Below are 14,976 nucleotides of genomic sequence, written 5' to 3' on the forward strand. Positions count from 1 at the left end.
AGACATGAACCATAATTGAAGCTGGTTTCGGTTTATGTTGCTTAGACTATTAAGTGTAAACATCATAGTTACGTTTTAGGTAATGTATAAATCCACTCATTATATAAAGCAATAATAGGCAAAATACAAGCCTATGAACAATTATAATAACTAATCAAATAGTCTTAAAAGCTTCCAGAAATGGAATAGATTTCACCTGATGTCTAGAAAAATGAAATTCCATAATTTGGGCACTCCCGCTAAGAAGGACCTGTTTGTGATCCTCTCTAGAATGATACTAAGGTAAAGGTAAAGGTTCCCCTAGTCGTTTCAGACTCTAGGGGCCAGTGCTCATCTCCGTTTCAAAGCCAAAGAGCCAGCGCTTGTTCGAGGACGTCTCCGTGGTCATGTGGCCGGCGTGAATAGACGCCAGAGGTGCACGGAACGCTGTTACCTTCCCACCGTAGTGGTCCCTATTTTTCTACTTGCGTTTTTACGTGCTTTCCAACTGCTAGGTTGGCAGAAGCTGGGACGCGTAACAGGCGCTCACTCTGCTACGCGGCACTCAGGATTCGACCCGCCAAACTGCCGACCTTCTGATCGACAAGCTCAGCGTCCTAACCCACTGAGCCACCGCGTCCCTTCAGAATGATACTAGCACATAACTTAGTTGATTGACAGGAAAAAGAAGGTGGTAGTTTACATGTCTTTATCGTTTAAAGACTTAAGACATCCCGGTCAGTATCCTTTTTTAAATTAAATCTGGAAGAAAACGTAGTTAGTGGAGTTTCCCATGTGCTGAACCAGTTACTTGTCAAGCTGTCAGAAGCTGCTCTTCCACAGAGACTCTGCCATTCTTCCAGGCCCTGTGTGACATGGAGACCAGCGGAGGAGGCTGGACCGTTATCCAACACCGGAGAGATGGCTCTGTGGATTTCCAACGCACCTGGAAGGAATATAAACAGGTAAGAATTGATATAAATCTCCCTGGCTTATCCTGATGGAGGAACCCAGAATGAATTGGATCCCAACTGTTGTTGTTGTTGTTGGGTTTTTTTGCACATTGAAGACTGGAGAAGACTGGAGAAGATTGCGCAAGATGCATTATTCCTGTTTTCTCTATGTGCAAGCAGAAAAATCCATCTACTGCAATCAGTAGGAATAGATCTTGGTCACAGCAAGTGCTGGACTTCTGTTCAATTCCCGCAAAGTTGCCAGGTGGTGTTTTTTTTGGTTAACATTTTTGTGACTCTGAGCCAGGCTGGTTCTAGGCTGGCACTTAAGCCACCAGGCTTTCTTTAGCTCATACATGGAGAGGCTGTGTGTCAACGCTGCTAACATCGGATGTTTTTGCATTGACAACATCTTTTCCCTTTTGCTTTTAGAGTTAGATGATGCTGGGGGGTGGGGGGGTGGGGGGGATGTGAATGAGAGTTCAGCTAGACATAACAACACTAAACGTAGCATGAGAATCAAGGTTACTGAGCCCAGAGCTGATAAAGAATTGGCGGGCTGGAGAGCTGGAGAGAAAGCCGTGCTTCAGGCTAATTGGGGAATGTGATTTATGATTGTTAATTGGAGGAAGGAATTGTGCTTTGATACTATGTGCCCAGGGGAAGGGAATTCAGGTTTTGGCTTCGATTATGTAAGTGCCGATATTATGTTACTCAAATAAAAGATCCTTTAAGGTAAACAATGCCTTGAAGTTCTTTTGAAGAGTTTCATCTGTCGGAACCATGACATGTGGCACTGAGATCTTGCAGACTCCAACTTCCAGCACCTCTTACCTTTAACCATGTTGTCTGGCAAGCCTATCCAGCAACATCTGGAAACCAACCAGCTCCTTATCCCAGTGAAGTCTGGGCTAAATATAATGGAGGTGGCTGATAGATTGATGGCAGACTCCACATGCCCCACCTCCCTTGCTCTCTGCTCTCAACCCATCCACCTTTTTGGTTGACATTGTTTATTTTATTGTTCTATTATTTTACTTCTACCAGTAGTCCTCAACTTACGACCATAATCGAGCCCAAAATTCCTGTTTTTAAGTGAAAAAGTTGTGAAGTGAACTTTGCCCCATTTTACAACATTTCTTGCCCCGGTTGTTAAGTGAAGCACCACAGCTGCTCAAGTTAGTAACACGGTTGTTAAGTGAATCTGCCTCCCCTTATGACTTTACTTATAAGAAGGTCGCAAAAGGTGACTCCAGGACACTGCAAACGTCATAAATAGGAGTCAGTTGCCAAGCTTCCCAATTTTGATCACACAACCACGGGGGCGCTGCAACGGTCATAAGAGAAAAATGGTCATAAGTCCCTTTTTTTAGACTATGAACAGTCACTAAGTGAACTGTTGTAAGTTGAGGACTACCTGTACTCCTTTCATTTTTCTTCCTTTTTGTTATTGTAAGTAGCCTAGAGTAGCCGCACAGTGAGGTAGGCGGCTAATAAATTTAACAAATAAACATATTTTGTACCAGAGCTTTTTCAACAGCATCTCATGCTCTCTGACAGGGCTTTGGGTCCCCATCCGGAGAGTACTGGTTGGGCAACCAGTTCATCCACTTGCTCACCACACAGAACCGCTACTCTCTCCGGATCGAGCTCCAAGACTGGGAAAACAATGAGGCTTATTCTGCCTTCGAACATTTCCAAGTAGACTCCGAGGAGCAGAACTATCGGTGAGTCTTTTCACGGAACATCTGGGGTCTCTTTGCTTAGTTGTTTGTCGAAAGCTGGAATCCTGCCCCAACAGGTGTGTGACCTTCAGCTCCTAAAATTTCCCCAAGGCCCCTGCTGAGAATTCTGGGGGTTGATTGTCATACCTGGAGAGTACTCCAAATCTTATACATTCTCACATAAGAAGATCATTTGGTGATCTTGTACGATTTGGGCCAAGTGTAATTTCCAAAAAAACGGTCGGGTTTTATGTATGTACTGTGGAGTGTCCTGAATGATTTTGAGGACTCTGTTTCCAACCCTTGCACAATTTCAACCTGTAACTAACTAACTAACTAACTAACCCTCTCTGTCTATGTCTGTGTGTGTGTCTGTGTGTGTCTGTGTGTCTGTGTGTCTGTGTGTAGGATACTGCAATGGTTGTACGTGTCTACAATGGTCATACGTCACTTTTTTTCAGTGCTGTTCTTGAGCGGTCATTAAATGAAAGTTATAAGTTCGAGGACTACCTGTAATCACCTTGTGTTTTGGGCCTGAGAAGAGAATCAAATTGTGAATTATTGTTGATGGTAGCTTTTTTTCCCCCCCCATCTCCGGCAGACTTTATGCAAGGAGATACAGTGGTACGGCCGGACGCACCAGCAGCCTCAGCCCCTCCGGAACCAACTTCAGCACCAAGGATGCTGACCACGATCGATGCGCGTGCAAATGTGCCCAGATGGCAGGTGGAGGTAATGAGGGGGGAGTGGGCCACCCTCCTTCTGTAGGTCTATCATTCTGAGAATTAGCCAAGCAGGGCCATCGATTGGGAGTGTCAAGAAAAATCAAGATGGTGTCTGCAGCTCGGCAAAGTAGGACTTAGTTTGTACAGTTGCAGACATCATCGTGGCTTCCGATGCGTGCCCTCCCCTCCGGAACAAATCCTGAACTCAAAAACTCCCTGCAGTTTAAGGAGGACAAGTCCTGCAAAGTGCAGAAGGTCCCCAAGAGCTAAGAGCCATGTGATAAAATAATGCCTAAAATATGCAGTTCATTCTGTTCTTAATATGAGGGTTTTTAGTGACTTCAGATAATTAAGATTAAGGGGGAATGGCCAAAAGGTCGCAGTGAAGGAGTCAAGAGCCAATAGGTAACTCCCAGAAAACTTCCTGATTCTAGGCAGGGTGTCTCCATTAGCCAGAAATGACTACCGTAGCTGGTGCTAGTGTGCAAATTTTTCCCTCTGTTTCTCAGATTATTGCACTGGCTGGCTTGACGTACAACGTGAAGCTATAGCTTGTTAATTCAGGAAAATATTTATTTATTTATTTATTTATTTATTTATTTATTTATTTATTTATTTATTTATTTATTTATTTATTTATTTATTTATTTATTTTATTACATTTATATACCGCCCTTTCCCTGAGGACTCAGGGCGGTTTACAGGGAGTTAAAAACCAGCAATACAAAAGTTAAAACCCATTTTAAAAAGATTAAACTAACCCTGTGCAATTAAAACCCCGATTAAAATAAATTACTCCTCAGCCTGGGCCCGAGAGCTCGAAGAGCCAGGTCTTCAGGCCCCGGCGGAATGAACGCAGGTCGGGGGCAGTCCTCAGCTCCACTGGCAGCTGGTTCCAGAGGGCAGGCGCCCCCACTGAGAAGGCCCTATCCCTGGGTGTCACCCGCCGGCAATCTCTTACCGGTGGGACCCTAAGCAGACCCTCCCTGTGGGAGCGCACTGGGCGAAGGGCATTTGATGCCGGCAGCAGCACCTTGGGTTGGGTTGTCCCAAAAGAGCTTTCTTCATGAGGCAACTGGACTTTCTTGTTTTACTTTGCAGACATTTCGCTACTCATACAAGAAGCTTCTTCTGCTCTAACTGGGGAATGGCAGGATTTATACGCCTTGCAATTCTGCCATTCCCCACCATCCAGTCAGAGCTGAAGAAGCGTCTTGGATGAGAAGTGAAATGCCTTCAGAGAAAAGCAAGTCCAGTTGCCTCGTGAAAAAAGCAGCTTTGGGACAACCAGGACCTGGATGACTGAGAAACTCCACAGACATTGGGCTGAGTTGGGTTCACACATCAGTTTAAGTCTTAACCATGCTTTATATACCAGGGTTGTTAGGTTTGTGCAACACTCTGTGCCAATGCTGTCCCAGTTGCAGCAGCACAGTCAAAATCCTGCCATTTTGTACCTCCATGTGATATATTGACCCACTTGCAGATGCTGCTTTGGGAAGCCAAACTCAAATGCCCCGTAGCATGGATTTATTTATTTATTTAATTATATTTATATACCGCCCTTTCCCGAGGGACTCAGGGCAGTTTACAGGGTGATTAAAACGAAAAATACAAAAGTTAAAAACAATTTTAAAAAAATTATATCAATCCCTGAATAAATAAAAACCCCAGTTAAAATTAAAATTAAAATTAAAATTCTCAGCCTGGGCCAGAGAGCTCGAAGAGCCAGGTCTTCAGGTCCCGGCGGAATGAACGGAGGTTGGGGGGGGGGCAGTCCTCAGCTCCACTGGCAGCTGGTTCCAAAGGGCAGGCGCACCCACAGAGAAGGCCCTACCCCTGGGTGTTATCCGCCAGCAACCTCTTACCGGCGGTACCCTGAGAAGACCCTCCCTGTGGGAGCGCACTGGACGAAGGGAGCTTGATGCCGGCAGCAGGTGTTCCCTCAGATTAGCATAGTGTAAACACCCTGTTGGGGTCCTGCCTACCACTTGGAGGAACAAAGCAGCCATCATCCGGCTGATCACAAGGGGCAATGAGTTGCTGCAAACCTTTCCTCCTTTCCTTCACAATTTGCTGCAGAATAGTTGGTCTAGAGAGCGGACCTCCTTGTAATGGCTTGTTAGAAGAACTGACCACCCCTAAATGGGCTCCTATAGCGACTGGGTGGAAGGAGGCAGCAGGATGATGAATGGAGGAAGTGTGAAAAGAAGGGACAGGATCTTCTCCCATGTTAAGCAGAACCCACCTCTCCTGCCTCAAATGCCACCTGCTTTGGCAGTTGAGAAGTTCTCTGAAGCTTGAATTCCAGCCCTCCTCACCGTTGTTCCACCAACTAATTTGGGTGAAAACCAACATGGAATTTCCCATGCTAGATAGACCAGTCTTCCCACCTTCAGGGATGGCTGGGAATTAGGGCAGGTGTAGTCCCACATGCCAAAGAACTGTGCTGGGTTGGGGAAGACTGATGCACTCCAAAACACTACCAGGTGTAGGCAACCTTGGTTCTTTTATGACTCTGGCTCAGGAATTCTGGGAGTTGAAGTCCACGAGTCATAAAAGAGCCAAGGTTGCCTATCCCTGCACTAACCCATCAAGCTATGTTCCCTCACCCTATAGAGAGAGGCTCAATTGGAGAAACCGGTGATGTGATTCAAAACTTGTTTAATCCAATCTATTCTGCAAACTTTTCTTAGAAAATTAGGAGAACAATCTCTTTTGATGTTTGGGCCAAATCCTGTTAAATCTAAATATTTCTCCTTTTTCCCCTTCTCTGTCTCCTTCAGGCTGGTGGTTTGATGCTTGTGGACCTTCTAACCTAAATGGCATCTATTACCCTCCCAATCCTGCCACAATTAGATACAACGGCATAAAGTGGCACTACTGGAAAGGGCCCGGGCATACCCTCAAAGCAAGCACCATGATGATCCGTCCGGTGGATTTCAGAGAGGAGCAAGGGGGGATGCTGTGATCTATCACACGGCAGAAGGAGAGGAGATCCCCTTCAGAAAGTCCCCTTCTGGCTTGCACAAAAATGGTAGACGATTGCGAGTCCTTGCATCATGAACTAAACCTCTTCTAGGTAGATTTTTTTTTAAAAAAAAAGTCTGCATGGCACCCAGTTCATTGTGGAAATTTCACAGGAGGTCTGGAACTATTTTGTTGTTGTTGTTGTTGCTTTCAGGGGGGAAAAACACAATTAGGCCTGGGTTTCTCAACTTTATCAATTTTAAGATGTCTGGACTTCAACTCCCAGAATTCTACGCTGGCTGAGGAATTCTGGGAGTTGAAGTCCACACATTTTACAGTCGGCTGAGGCTGAGAAATACAGAATTAGACCAAGGGAGAGGCAAATGCATGTCCCTAAAGGAAACGATTCTGCCATTTGTATAATATGTGTTCCCCAAAGATAGCAGTGTGATTTTGGGCTGCCCTGGAAGGAGTCAAAAATAGGTTTGCAGGCTGAATGAGAATTACCTGTTCTTGATTTAGGTAGAAGACTAGGCACAAAACCGTAACACTCCATTGATAAAAGTATTTGGGGTTGGGAAAGTGACATTGACTTTAACATTCCTCATCTCCCTGCTATTCCTTCTTCTAAACACCCCAAGTGTGCACTAAGTATCTCAGACAGTTGTATCTTTTAGCACCAAAAATCAGGAATTCCAAGAAATTGCAACTTGACAAACAAGGATATTTGTGTGTTTGCGTCTGTGTGTCTCTGTTTAATGCAGGTGTTTCTGTTAGACCTGTGTGTCTATGATTCTCAGGGGAAAAAGGTACAGGTAGTCCTCAACATACGACCACAATTAGGAGAAGAATTTCTGTTGCTAAGCAAGGCCTTTGTTAAGGGAATCGCACCTGATTTTATGACCTTTTTTAGCCATCATTGTTAGGTGAATCACTGCAGAGGTTCAGCAAATCACGTGGTCCTTAAGCAAATCTGACTCACACACACACACACCTTTGACCTTGCTAGTCAGAAGTCAGTTGTCAAGGTTGTAAATGGTGACTGCACAATCCCAGATGTTACAACCATTATAAAATAGATGCCGGTTGCCAAGCGTCTGAATTTTGATCTTGTAACTACGGAGGTGCTGCAATGGTCCTACGAGCAAAGACCAGTTGCAGGTCACTTTTTCCTGTGGCACTGTTATAACAAATGGTGGTTAAATGAAATTGGTTGTAAGTCAAGGACTACCAGTGTGCAAATTAGCTACCAATTTCCTAGCACATTATGTCTGCACCACCCGGAGCGATTTGTTTACATATTAATGGCTGAACTGAACTCATGAACTCTTGTGCAAAGTTTAACTGCAAATATTTAGGATATTCATTATTTTCTGTAGAAACATAAATACTGGGATTACTGGTCATCCTCAACTTACGACCACAATTTAGCCCAACATTTCTGTTGTTAAGCGAGACATTTGTTAAGTGAGCCTTGCCCTATTTGATGACATTTCTTGCCATGGTTGTTAAGTGAATCACTGCAGCCGTTAAGTTAGTAGGGCGGTTCTTAAGTGAAACTGGCTTCCCCGTTGACTGTGATGGTCAGACAGTCGCAAAAGGAGATCACGTGACCTCGGGCCACAGCAATGGTCGTAAAGATAAACCAGCTGCCAAGCCTCTGAATTTTGACAACGTCATCATGGGGACAACGCAAAGGATGTAACTGAAAAATGGTCGTCAGTGACATTTTTTTTTAGTGTCATTGTAACTTTGAATGGTCACTAAATAAATGGTGGTAAGTCGAGGTCTACCTGTACTGTATGTTATGATTCAGAACTTTTATACACTTGGGAATGTTTTAAAGTTCAAGTATTTTATCCACAGTATGTTTTTTTAAAAAAAACAACCTGTAAAAAGGAAATCGAATAAAATACCGATCTGCCTTTTTGTAAACATCATTGTGTTCTTGGGACTGAATCAAGGGAAGGGAAGGGTGTGAAAGGGGAAAAAAAAAGACATCAGAACACATCCTGGGATGCCCATAAATCTTGAATGACATTAAAAAGGAAAAAAAAAGCAGATTGGAGCCCTCACCACGTGGATGGGGAGGCATTTCCAGGATTGTAGCCTGGACAGAAAAGGGGTAGAATATCCTAGGAAAGGCAATGGGAAAGCAATTTCCATATTGCTGCAGAGAAAACCAAAGGGAAATATCCGTGTAGTCACTAAGACTCGAATCTATGGATAGTCCTTGACTTATGACCACAATTGGAAAAAAGAATTTCCATTTCTAAGCGAGTCACAAGTGTAAGTGAGTCACACTCAATTTTACGACATTTTTCATCGTAGTTGTTAAGTGAATCACGGCAGCTGTCTGGTGAATCACGCAGTCATTAAGCGAAACCAGTTTACCCCCATTAACTTTCCTTGTCGGAAGCTGGTTGGGAAGGTTGCAGATGGCGATGCCCTGACCCTGGGATGCTGCAGTGGTCATAAGTGCAAGGAACGATCACAAGTCACCTTGGTCAGTGCCTTTTTTCAGTGCCCTTGTAACTTTGCTTGCTAATCAAATGGTTATAAGTCGAAGACTTATCTGCATCCTTTTCTGCCTTATGGACCACCATAAAAAAACATTTGCTTGTCATGACATTAGCATGTAGACTTATATACCGCTTCACAGCACTTTACAGCCCTCTCTAAGTGGTTTACAGAGTCAGCATATTTGCCCCTACCAATCTGGATCCTCATTTTACTGACCTCGGGAGGATGGAAGGCTGAGTCAACCTTCAGCCAGTCAGGATCGAACTGCTGAACTGCTGGCAGCCGGCAGTCAGCAGAAGTAGCCTGCAGTACTGCATTCTAACCACTGTGCCACCTCAGCTCAAGCACTGAATATAATAAGCTAAAACTGGGGTCCCCAACCCTTGGGCTGTGGCCTGTGACTGAACCGCAGCCTGCTCAGTACCAGGCTACGGAAGTGGCGGGCAAGCACACACACACACACACACAGCTCCATTTGTGTGAGCAGTGGCCGTGTGTGCCTGCCACTTGTGCAAATGGAGCTGCGCACGTGCAGGCACTTGCAGAATCATGGATGCGGGGGTCATGAAAGGAAAAGCAAAGAAAACACACAATATCCAATATCTGTGGACCTGCCACAAGGCAGAGGGGGCCAGGTTGTTCACCAAAGCATCAGACGGAAGGACGAGAAACAATGGTTGGAAACTGATCTACAAGAGAAGCAACCTGGAATTGAGGAGACACTTCCTGACAGTGAGGACAATTAACCAGTGGAACAGCTTACCTCCAGAAATCGTGGGCACTCCATCACTGGAGCTTTTTAAGAAGAGACTAGACATTCACCTGTCTGAGATGGTACTATAGGTTCTCCTGCTTGAGCAGGAGGCTGGACTAGAAGACCTCCAAAGTCCTATTCTATTCTATTCTATTCTATTCTATTCTATTCTATTCTATTCTATTCTATTCTATTCTATTCTATTCTATTCTATTCTATTCTATTCTATTCTTTCCATTCCATTTATTTATTTATTTTTTATTATTTTTATTTTAATCCCATTTATATCCCGCCCTTCTCCGAAGACTCAGGGCGGCTTACAATTTAAGCACAAACCAATGTGCTTAGCAGTAGCCTTCATTCTATGTATATGCCTGCTTATTAGGGCTTTCGCCCCCCCCCCCAAGCGCCATTTTTACAAAGTCAGCTTATTGCCCCCAACAATCTGGGTCCTCATTTTACCTACCTGGGAAGGATGGAAGGCTGAGTCAACCTTGAGCCTGGTGGGACTCGAACCTGCACTAATTGCAGGCAGCTGGTGTTACTTAAAGAGGCATTAGCCCACTGCTCCACCAAGACTAATTCCATTCCATTCCATTCTGTTCTATTCTATTCTATTCTTAACCCACCTGGGAACATATGGTGCCTTAGGGAAACACCCAAAAGGGAACATATGATGCAACCATGGGCCGGCAGTTTGACACCCCTGTCCTAGAAGAACATCTGGTTATCTATCTCTGGTAACGCCTAAGAATGAAAGAGGTCACCACTGCCCCCTGGTGGTCAGTCCAACATCCCTAACTAGTTGCATTGTATCTATTGGCGAATGCCTAGAGAAGCACATATGTGATTACCATTTGTGATTACCATTTTACAGCTGGCTTCCGAAAAGCAAGGTCAGTGGAGAAGCCAAATTTCACTTAACAGCCACCTGATTCACTTAACAAGTGCAGTGTTTCGCTTGGGTGAGTCTCGCTGAGCACCCCATCTTGCTTAGCAATGGAAATTTGGGTCCCAGTTGTGCTTGTTGGTTGAGGATTACCTGCACAGTTTTTGGGGAGAGAAACACACACCTGGAACCATTTCACCTGGATACCTTCTTCCCACATAGGTAGTTCATTCTGACCTCAACTCAGGGGTAAAAAATCTCAGGCCCCTTTACTCAGCAGACTGAACCGAATGCACTTCTACACACCACAGGATGGAATGGGACAACTCGCCATGGACAACTTGCCACAGCACAATTCAACCATTCGATTTTAATGATTTTTGACATTCACATTTAGATTGGAATAGAATAACAGAGTTGGAAGGAACCTTGTACTTCATCTAGTAGTCCGACCCCCTGCTCAAGCAGGAGACCCTATTCCAGGGGTCGTCAACCTTGGCAACTTTAAGACTTGTGGACATCAACTCCCAGAATTCCTCAGCCAGCAAAGCTGGCTGAGGAATTCTGGGAATTGAAGTCCACAAGTTGCCAAGGTTGAGGACCCCTGCCCTATACCATTTATGACAAGTGGCTATCCAGTCTCTTCTTGAAAGCCTCCAGTGATGGGGCACCCACAAGCTGGCAAGCTGTTCTGTTGGTTGATTATTCTCAGGGTCAGCAAATTTCTCCTTATTTCTAGGTTGAATCTCTCCTTGATCACTTTCCATCCACTGTTCCTTGTCTGGCTTTCAGGTGCTTTGGAAAATAAGATTGACCCCCCTCCTCTCATTTTCATTTTGTCCCTCCATTGGCGTCTTTCCTTTAATGACACTGTCCTACCATTTCTTTGATATTAGTGTAACTCTTGTCCCACAGCAAGTAGGCCATGGCAAGTTGACCAAGGCGAGTTGTCCTAGACACACCCACACCCACAGGACCACCTTATTGCATAGACGGCTGATACTATACCATGAATGATATACATTGAGAAGCAACCTGTTAAAAACCTTCTGACTATAAATTTTCCTAACCGAACCAATGCCCCCACAAAATTATTTGGGGTCGGAAAGAAAAAAATAGTATTTTAGAAGTAACAAAGAATGACACAAAATCTATTGTGAAGGTCAGTTGAAACCAACTTACCTGCCAGCCCATCAAACCATCTAGCAACTCGCAGGCTCTGCCAAAGAATTTAATTCATCCTTCTGCATGCTGGTATTTTCCAAGTGTGCAGGATTAATTTAATTTTAACCTTTAATTTTTGTTGTTGTTAGCCGCCCTGAGTCCTTCGGGAGATAGGGCGGGATATAAGTCCCATTAATAAAATAAATAAATAAATAAATAAATAAATAAATAATAAATTACAACTCTCCTTCTCAGACAGGGCATTCCTAGCCATGCAGGCAGAAAGTGAAGAAATCTGCAGCATAACAGCATACGGGGGGGGGGGGGGGAAGCCAGCTTGGGGAAAAAAATTGCCTTCCTTGATGCAAATGAGTTGCAGTCTGAATACAGTACCTTTATTTTGAATTCAGATTGGCAGGCAATCAGTTTCATAACCAAAATTGATCGGTGTATCTTATCTTCAATTAAAGCCATCTACGTTTATTTCGCTTTGGGTACTGGATCCAGTTTGTGGGCTCTCTCTCTCTCTCTCTCTGTGTGTGTGTGTGTGTGTTGTGTGTGTTGCCTTTGGTACCTCTTATGTGTGAACTTGTTCATGGCTTCTCTGCTGTTTGAAGGATTTAGAAGCCGGCTGCAAGTTCTCTGAGACACAGAATGAACACAAGCTGATTGTTGAGTTGAATAGGGCTGCTTTGACTGTCCCTTTGTTATTGCTTTAGATACAGATAGTCCTCAACTTATGATCATAGAGCTCCAAATTTCCGTCGATAAGCGAAACAGTGGTTAAATGAGTTGCCTCATTGTGTGACTTTTCTTGCCACAGTTTCACCGATGGTGTTACCTAATTTGGGTAATGAAACGTCTGCGTACATACAATCAAACTCAGAGAGCACTAAGGACTCCTCTTTTCAACTCTGAGCTACGAATATTCTCCTTTATGCGTTGCCTTTGCTACAGATTCAGGCAATGCTTTTGATTAATGATCTGAAGCAAATCAGAACTAAATAGGAAATAAACAAACGGTAGCCAGAAAAGCCTCATTTCTCCTTTATTCTTACACACCTTCCAGGTCAGTCTGATGAATTCTATATACGGTAACAATTTTCATCAGATAACAAGACTAGTTTAATAGGTAATGTTGCAAAATTACCCAGAGCTGCTGTAAGCATCTGCAACTAGCTCTCCTCAGATTCCAATGAGTAAAATGTTCAAATGGGTCTCTCTAGGCAATTTTTACACAATTGAGCCTTGGTGGAGCAATGGGCTAATGCCTCCTTAAGTAACACCAGCTGCCTGCAATTAGTGCAGGTTCGAGTCCCACCAGGCTCAAGGTTGACTCAGCCTTCCATCCTTCCGAGGTAGGTAAAATGAAGACCCAGATTGTTGGGGGCAATAAGCTGACTTTGTAAAAATGCCATTTGGGGGGGGGGCGAAAGCCCTAATAAGCAGGCATATACATAGAATAAAGGCTATTGCTAAGCACATTGATTTGTGCTTCTTAGATTGTAAGCTGCCCTGAGTCTTCGGAAAAGGGCAGGATATAAATGGGATTAAAATAAAAAATAAATAAATTGCTGTTTAAAGTTGTTTGCTTCTCTTTCAGAAGGAGCCCCTTCTCAAGCTAACCAATTTGGCTAAAAGGCACAAATTTTTATTTGACGCCCAGTGTCAAACAGTTTAATAATTTGTCCACCCAAGTGGGGCCACGGGTATTTCTCATCAAGAGGGTCCACAGTGGGCATGGTTAAGATGAAAGAAAAATAATGCACCAAGGTCAAGTTCAAGACCATCACTCTGGCCTGGGTGGGCTTACAGGAATCTGAGCTAAAACTACTCAGCCCTTTTCATCTTTCCAACCCAACAGGATGCTGGAAAGAAATTGTACAAAGGACGTCAGGACTCTAGGTTTCAGCAGGAAAACATTCCAAAGATCAAAGACAATCAGAACAAATTTAGTTTGGAACAAGATTGTTATCAAGGAAAATCAGGTTCAAAAACAGGAGAGATCTGACCAGGGGTTCTGGAGAAAACCACAGTAGGAAAGTTCTCCCAGCCGATCGTGGTTGCAGAGGCAGATGGGCAGCAGTTGAGAATGATGTCAACAGCTCCATTGAAGCCCCCCACTTCCTGTGTCACAGGAACCAGAGCTTATGTAGTAGCCCCCTCTGTGCACCCTGAGCACACCAAGAGATGAGCCCCCAATAAAGCAACCACATTGACTTACAACAGTTCATTTAGTGACCGAAGTTGCAATGGCAGTGAAAAAAGTGACATTTTTCACACTTATGACACTGAATGCAAATAACCAACTGTCTGCAAGGAGTATAAATCCTTCCATTCCATTCCCCACCATCCACTCAGAGCTGAAGAAGCTTCTTGGAGGAGAAGCAAAACGTCTTCAAAGAAAAACAAGGTAGTCTAGTTGCCTCGTGAAAAGGCACAGCAAAAGAAAGATTTTCTCACTCTTATTAGAGAAATAAAATGCCAGAAAAATACAGAGAGAAAGAGAGGGAGAGGGTGGGAGAGAGAGAGGGTGGGAGAGAGAGAGGGAGAGAGGGAGAGAGGGAGAGAGGGAGAGAGGGAGAGAGGAGAGAGAGAGAGAGAGAGAGAGAGAGAGAGAGAGAGAGAGAGAGAGAGAGAGAGAGAGAGAGAGAGAGAGAGAGAGAGAGAGAGAGAGAGAGAGAGAGAGAGAGAGAGAGAGAGAGAGAGAGAGAGAGAGAGAGAGACTGGTGGAAAGAGCAAGTAGGTAAATTCTCTTCCTCCTGGTCTTGTGACCCATAGCATGTACTATGCAGGTCACCTGTACACACAACACAAAGAGGGAAGCATAAATGCTTATACAGGTAGTCCTCAACTTATCACTACAATTGAACCCAACATTTCTATTGGAAAGCTAGACAGTTGTTCAGTGAGCTGTGTACCATTTTCTAATAATTTTTTTTGCCGCAGTTGTTAAAATGAATCATGCAGTTGTTAAACGAATCTGGCTCCCCTCCCTCAATTGACTTGGCTTGTCAGAAGCCAGCTGAGAAGGTTGTACACGGGGATCACACGACCCCCCAGCACAGTGCAACTGTCATAAACACACGCCAGTTGTCGAGTGCCTGCATTTTGATCCCATGACCGTGGGAAAACCAATCATAAGTCGTTTTTCAGTGCTGCTGTCACGTCAAACAGTCACTAAATAAATTGTTGTAAGTCGGGGACTACCTGTGCGGGGATACAGCACGTAACTTCTTCTCATAGAGGAAGATTTCAAAGGCTCCTATGGCCTCAGCCGGTCAAAGGTTGAGAA

At 44.2% G+C, this 14,976-nt stretch overlaps 1 protein-coding gene across 1 annotated transcript in view; it reads left to right on the forward strand.

Annotated features, from left to right (window-relative positions):
- Positions 1 to 8,280, forward strand: part of LOC308671995 (angiopoietin-2-like) — a 30,371-nt gene extending 22,091 nt beyond the window's left edge. Inside the window, exons 6-9 of the mRNA XM_081334530.1 lie at positions 843 to 944; positions 2,493 to 2,659; positions 3,258 to 3,388; positions 6,168 to 8,280. Of these exons, the coding sequence (XP_081190656.1) occupies positions 843 to 944; positions 2,493 to 2,659; positions 3,258 to 3,388; positions 6,168 to 6,352 (585 nt within the window). The 3' untranslated portion in view covers positions 6,353 to 8,280. The remainder of the gene's footprint in view (positions 1 to 842; positions 945 to 2,492; positions 2,660 to 3,257; positions 3,389 to 6,167) is intronic.
- Positions 8,281 to 14,976: the final 6,696 nt, after the last annotated feature.

Source organism: Vipera berus (genome assembly GCF_964194415.1).
Source record: "Vipera berus genome assembly, chromosome: 9".
NCBI classification, from domain to species: Eukaryota; Metazoa; Chordata; class Lepidosauria; order Squamata; family Viperidae; genus Vipera; species Vipera berus.